Source organism: Trachymyrmex septentrionalis, unplaced genomic scaffold, assembly GCF_001594115.1.
Source record: "Trachymyrmex septentrionalis isolate Tsep2-gDNA-1 unplaced genomic scaffold, Tsep1.0 scaffold109, whole genome shotgun sequence".
NCBI classification, from domain to species: domain Eukaryota; kingdom Metazoa; phylum Arthropoda; class Insecta; order Hymenoptera; family Formicidae; genus Trachymyrmex; species Trachymyrmex septentrionalis.
This window is the reverse complement of record NW_017304217.1, coordinates 794065-800781: the sequence shown is the minus strand read 5'-3', so window position 1 is coordinate 800781 and position 6717 is coordinate 794065. Positions and strand designations below refer to the sequence as shown.

The window sequence follows — 6717 nt, the reverse complement described above, 5'->3', positions numbered from 1 at the left end:
CATCGACGGGTAAAGAGATGTAGCACTCTAGACATTTAGTCGTCTTTTATTTGACGAAAGAATAATGAAGATACGCAACATGCATTATGTATCCACGTGGTGTAAGGGTTAGTTTCCAACAAATGAGTGCTGATAGGCGGGCGCGAACGCAGGTGCACCAAGCACATACTACACGCAAACAGGATTTGCGGTCCGCGGTGACCACAACGTGATGAAAAAAAAATATTCTACCTTTACGATGAGGTCTCCGTCAGTGGTTGGTCGGTGTGCGTGACCCTCAGACTTTCCACTGTCCTGAACTTGGCGTCGGGTTCGTCCTTATCGATTCGTAGTTCTCGCGTGAATAATAGTCTAAGTTCGCTAATTAGGTCGTCATTAATACGAATTAAGTACGGGAAGGTAGTTAAGAAAGAATTTGTTGAGAAAGTTCACTCAGATTTAGCTAAAATGTTTATTAACTTTAATTCACAAAATCACTTAGACTTAGAATCACTTAAATGTAGAATTACTTAAATTTAGAATTACTTAGATTTAGAATTGAATTTAGAATTACTTGAATTTAGAATTTGAATTAAATTTAGAATTACTTAGATTTAGAATTTAAATTAAATTTAGAAGTACTTAGATTTAGAATTTGAATTAGATTTAGCATTACTTAGATTTAGACTTTGAATTAAATTTAGTTTAAAAGAAATTGAAACGATTACATTTATACGCGGCACGCAAAACTGAGGCAAAGATTCACCGACGGAAGAGGACTTAAAAAATTTCCACCCAAACGCTAAGACGCTAACTCCATTACTGCTTGTTACTGATTGTTATCTGTTACTAATGCCCCGAGCACAGTATGTTACATACAGTAACGCAACTCCCTGTCGGCACCTTTGATGTGAGCGTGACTAAAATAGAGTGCGCATGCGCGAAATAAGCAAGTTACCTAGGTTGCCATGGTTATCACCTAAATTTCTTTCTCTTTTCATCCATTTTTCGCTCTGTCAAAACTCACTAGAGTAGGTTTATTCGCGTCGCACTCCAACAAATGCGTTGAAGTGAGTAAGAGCTGTTATAGGAGCATATTAGAGTATGCAACGCGAATAAACCTACTATTACAATGAAATAATCTGATGAATGATGAATAATCATTATATATTGTTCTTTTTTTTTCACAATTTTTTGGAATTGACACAGCACCTGAAACAGAGAGCTAAGATCAAAGTGCTCTTCCAAGAGAAGAGCTAACCTATATAATTATATAAGTTAACTATTCTTTCAAAAAGAAAACTTTCTTGCTCGGTTTTCTTCTTTATTTTCGTTCACTTTTTCACTTCACTTCACTTTTTCACGAGACTAGTCTCTTGAGGTTTTTCACACAACACTACCAAATGGACAATGTAGGTTATATTTCCCTTTAAACTTCTGCTCTTAGCTCTTTAAATGAAACATTGGAACAGTTATTTAAATAGAAAGAGAGCAATAAAGAAAGAGGAAAAGAGACGGGGCAACTTGCTTATTTCGCGCATGCGCACTCCATTTTGGCCGCTCAAAATCGGGAGAGTTGCGCTACTGTATATACTGTGTTCCGACGGCATCTTTTAGAAGAAGAGAGGAATCCCCTTCCGTCGTTGCCCTGTTAGGGCGCATGTGGTGGGGAGGCGTCAGTCAGATATGGTTCTGGTGATCCGCGCCAATCTATAAGTGATGAAAAATGTTCATGATTTGTCCAAGTTTGACTTGGACAAGTTTTAAAAATAATACTGCGGACGTGACACTTCTTTTATTCTGATTGATCAAACTTCAATCTTCAATCTCATTCTTCAATGCGTAGTCTGATTCCGGCTTAAAACTGTTGTAAAATTTTTAAATATAATTGGTTTATAAATTTAGATCCAATGAGAAACTAAGGACAAGACCAATCATATTGAAGAATTTTACAACAGTTGCAAAGCTACTTTCTCTGCTGAACGCAACAATTTGTAGCGTCAAGTGGACCACATCTAAAGGCCGACTTTACATCGTAACAAACTAACTAGTAACTTTTTATTACGTTATTTTAATTTCACAATGATGTTAAAAATTAAAAGAATTCAAAGAATGTTGAACTAAATTGATACAATATGCATTAAAATAATTAATTAAATATACATCTCGTGTATATATTTACACGTATCGCCGAAATTAAGATAATTCAATAGAAAATTACTATTTAGTATCCGTATCAAGTGCACGATGTAAACTAAGCCAAAGTCTCACTAAGGTCAACGTGTTTAATTGTACAGTTTATAAAATTTTTTCTTCTAATTGATCCATTAAATGCTTCAAAGCATTTGTTGCGAGACTTTGGCCACAGTCTAAGGGCCGGTTTTACCAACTCTGATTGACATAATCGGTCGATTAAGTGTCAATTGTGATTAGTCAATTCTGCTGAACAGCAAATGCAATTGGTTCCAATGTAACAATCAATCGATTGAATTAATCGGAGTTGGTGAGACCGGCTCATAATGTATCATTTATTTCTTGTTTAACATTCGGTGAACAACAAAGATAAATGATGTATCATGCGCATCACGCGTGAAAAGGAATGCATCCTAGAAAGTGCTTTGAATCGTTTGATGGAACCAAACCAATCAGACGAAAGAATTTTACAAATTGACCAATCCAAAAACGCTTTAAAGCATTTGTCGACTGTTGTGCATATTGTGACGGAGAGAAAGAGAAGAGGGATACAGAAGGAGGAAGAGAAACAGAGAGAACAGAGATGCGAATGAAGCGATGCAGAAAAATCATATATTTTGCGAGGACTCCGCACCGGGTGACGTCACGAGGTACGGTTTATTTATAAAACTACCAACGACTGACGAGACGTTCGCACTTTGAGTCTACAATCTACTCGTATACACCTTGCACATCGTACATAAATCGCCCGAGGCCGACGTGTTCCAATCCTCTTGCCGTTGCACTTGTCTTCACAGGGGAACCACGTAAGGAATGAAAAATCCTGGTGAATTTCACTGACAAGTGAAATTCGCCACCGGTCACCCGGGCAAATGAATCGCTAGCTTATAAATACGTTGAGGATTCATTCATTAAATGGCTATTCAAAATATATCAGATACATCTTTGTATGTATGTGTTAAGTTTAGAGGCGTGCCAGAGAGCCGACGACTCCAATCTCCGAATTGTTGAGTTTCGTTTTACCTACGACGTACTTTATTTTTGCGAGCGGATCGTGTCTACCAAGTACTTATCCGAAACGTGACAGATGCGGCTTTGAAAGTGGTCAGCAGGCCGATCGACGACATTTCCACAAATCCTGTCTCTGATCGTGTCATTTCATCACAGTGATGTTGCGTCATGATTGATCATAATCTGATTCAAAATCACTTTTTAAGTATCATCCTGTTAATTGTCCTTGCATGCATTCCTCGAGAAATTAATTTAATAATTGCGTCGCAGCGCGAAATGATATTATCAGTCTGTTTTTTTTTCTCCAGTTTTTTTTTCTCTTAAACTTGCACAGTTTATCTTTCTTCTCTGCTTTAGAATAGAAAAGAATAGTACAAGAAATTCAACTAATGCTTGTTTACAGATTAAATTTAATTTCAGTCCAATTTATTTTCCATCTTTTTCTAATTCTTACAAGTAGAAAAAGATGAAGAGATAACCATTCTACCAATGTAGATTAGCTAATTTTAATTTAACTTACTTTTCATCCTTTTTATAAATAAGTTTAAAATTTCCAAAAAAATCCGGTTCTTTCTACTTTTTCCATGAATTTTCTCAGTTCCTTTCTTAAGGGTAGAAAAATGCTTATGTGCTTGTAAAATCTGACATATTTGTTTCTTTTCGTTAAGAAAATCGTTCAATTTTCTTGCCATAATTTGAAAAAAAAAAAAACTTTGAAAACTACATTTTTCAATTCTTAAAAATATAAGAATACAAAAATAAGTTGAACTGACATGAAATTAATCTATATTGGTGAAAAATTATTCTAGTTCTTAAAACTTGGAAGAAGATGATAAGCTAAATCAAGTTTAAAGTTAATCTTGTGTGTTGGTAAAGCTATCTCTATTTTATGCCTGTTTTTATTGAGATTAAAGTATCCTGTTGCACAGGCATTTTGTAGATGCTAGGAAGCGCAGTGCTTTATTTGTCAGAAAAAAATAAGATTCCGACAGTTGACAACAAAGAATTCCAATAAATACTTGATATTCATACATTTTTCATGTATTTATGTTGAGATATGAAGATTACATTGACATGCATATTCTATCATTTTTTTTAGGTATCTAAACACAGAGGTAGAATAAGAGGCAAACATGAGTTTGCAGTGGACGCTCATAGCTGGTTTCCTCTATATTGAAGTTGCGATCGTTCTCCTCCTAGTGCTTCCGGTAGCCTCGCCGACTAGATGGCAAAAGTTCTTCAAATCTCGATTTTTGCAAAGCTTAAATAATCAGGCTTCTATTTATTTTGTGGTCTTGCTGGGTGTTCTAGTTCTCTTTCTGCTGGATGCCATACGAGAGATGCGGAAATATTCCACGAGCTTAGATCACCCAGAACATCATCAGTTGAATGTTGAAATGCAAGGTAGATTATACATAGTGATTTTTACGCATTCTGAAAATTTTGAAGAGGTGATTTTTTTAATCTTGGAATACTTGAGAATCACCCTTGACACTTTTGTATCTCACAATGTTCCTTTTTATTACATGATGTGGCGCGCGCCACAAATTATGTCACTATTTTGACGCTTACATTAATATACTCTTTCCAGAAAACATGAGATTGTTTCGCGCACAAAGGAATTTCTACATATCCGGCTTTGCGCTGTTTCTGAGCTTGGTAATACGTCGTCTTATCATCCTGATATCTGCTCAAGCTTCTCTACTCGCGCAACACGAGGCTGCCATGCGGCAGGCTCAGTCGGCGACAACCACAGCCAGGAGCTTGTTGTCCCAGAGAACAATTGGGGAAAGTGCGCAGAATGATTCCAACGAGGCACACGACAAAGCTGTCTCGGAATTGAAAACTCAAATTAAGGAGTTGCAAGCGAAGAATCAGGAGCTCGAGAGTAATTTGATTAAAGAAAAGATGGATAAAGAAGTGATTTTATCACAGGCGGAATCAGTCACGAAGGAATACGATCGTTTGACTAGGGATTATATGAAACTTACGCGATCGGATGGTGATAAGAAAACCGATTAAATAATTAAGGTTTACTTGTTTTTCTTTTTCTTCGTTTTTTAAACCATCATTTAATCGTGAATCCTAAAATTTTGTTACGTTATATTATAACTATATAATTTGTATTGTAAATTTAAGCAAGAATCATACTCACTTGACATTAAAACACATTCATATATACTTTCGTTAAGAAATTGTATGCAAATATTCTTACTATTGTGTGGTGGTGTAATGTGCCTCGGAATATATTGTACATCCTCTTTCCAATTTTATGCACTGCTTGTGTATAAGGCTTGCAACCTGTCTTAATTCATAATATATTACCGTTTAATTTTTTAGAGATAATTGATAATGTAATTCTAAGAATTTCATAAATTAATTAAAGTTTTCATTATAGTTGCTTTGTATTTCTTTTTGGAGGAGTGGTATAAATTTGAGTCTGTTCTTTTTGACTGAATTTGCATAGATCATCCTTTCTTTTTTCTTCTCGAACGTGAAAAGAAAAAAGAAAGATGAAACGTGTAAGAAATTCAGCTAAAAAGAACAGGTCTCTTGATGGCAGATGTATCATTAATGGATATCATTTTTTATACTGCACGAAAATAATTTGATTACTGAACTCTATATACATTCGCGGCAAGTATTATAATGTATAAATAGGATATATATATATATATTTTACATACATGTTTTAGAAAATATATCACAAATGTACTTCCAATGACTTGCATTTGCAAAGTTTCTTCATTTTATATTTATTAATTTATATAAAATTATATGTACTATATATACATATTATATAAATGCTATGCTGCTGTAGGCCTTTATTTGGGTTGTGCACCCTCAGTTATACTGTATATATTTTTGATCTATAAATAGAACTATATATATATATATAGATATAGAGAGAGAGAGAGAGAGAGAGAGAACCTCAAAATAAGTTGTTTAGGTTAGTCTTCATAATATACACTTTCCTGCATAGTTACCAAATTGTTATTCTAGTAAACAAAAATTTTGTGTCACATGGCATTATGAAACTGTATTGCTGATTAAATTTGGATAAATATTAATGAAAGAAATATACTTTTTGTTTAATGCTCAACAATATTTATCTCATACATGTAACAACCATCTCATTTTGTTATAAATCACAATATATATTCGTTTATTTTTTACATTTCTCCTCATGTATTCTTTGCTTTATACTATATTATATTTTTATTAGCAACAATTCTGCTGAGACAAGCATTTTAGGCATTACAGTTTGATATACAATTTATTTGTCAACTAAATGTCCAGTTTTGAAGATGTCATGATCCATGAGATGCACAAATAGAATATATTACGAACGCGTTTCGATCATGCGTGTATGCACATTCCAGACACAATTTGAAAACTCTTCCACCAAATTTGAACATTTCAGAGTCTCCTTGGGATGATCTTGGAAACACTTCAGGACTTTATTACTGTTCTCTAAACATGGTTGCACTGCATTCGGGATATCTGCATATTCTTTTTGTCCTGTAACGATGT

The 6717-nt window shown here is 34.5% G+C and overlaps 2 protein-coding genes across 4 annotated transcripts in view; one reads left to right on the top strand and one right to left on the bottom strand.

The window, feature by feature from the left end:
- The first annotated feature begins 2719 nt into the window (after positions 1 to 2719).
- On the top strand, positions 2720 to 5508 carry LOC108748453 (B-cell receptor-associated protein 31). 2 transcript variants are annotated; one of them, XM_018486641.1, is made up of 3 exons: positions 2720 to 2978; positions 4283 to 4587; positions 4775 to 5508. In XM_018486641.1, exons 2-3 carry the CDS (start codon positions 4317 to 4319, stop codon positions 5203 to 5205), a joined length of 702 nt encoding a protein of 233 aa, XP_018342143.1. In that variant the 5' UTR covers positions 2720 to 2978; positions 4283 to 4316; the 3' UTR covers positions 5206 to 5508. The 2 variants fall into 2 exon arrangements, with proteins under 2 accessions (XP_018342143.1, XP_018342151.1); XM_018486649.1 differs by having other exon boundaries at positions 2727 to 2822.
- A 766-nt stretch (positions 5509 to 6274) lies between these two features.
- LOC108748468 (MICOS complex subunit MIC19) overlaps positions 6275 to 6717 on the bottom strand; it is a 1610-nt gene continuing 1167 nt past the window's right edge. Inside the window, exon 3 of one of the 2 annotated variants that reach the window (XM_018486670.1) lies at positions 6275 to 6687. In XM_018486670.1, coding sequence (XP_018342172.1) covers positions 6527 to 6687 — 161 coding nt within the window. In that variant the 3' untranslated portion in view covers positions 6275 to 6526. Of the gene's footprint in view, positions 6706 to 6717 lie in introns of both variants that reach the window. The other variant, XM_018486660.1, reaches the window with a different exon arrangement.

Coding starts and splice junctions, on each gene's coding strand:
- LOC108748453 (XM_018486641.1), top strand. CDS start 4,317: ATGAGTTTGCAGTGGACGCTCATAGCTGGTTTCCTCTATATTGAAGTT. Junction 4,588..4,774: donor GTTGAATGTTGAAATGCAAG/GTAGATTATACA, acceptor TACTCTTTCCAG/AAAACATGAGATTGTTTCGC.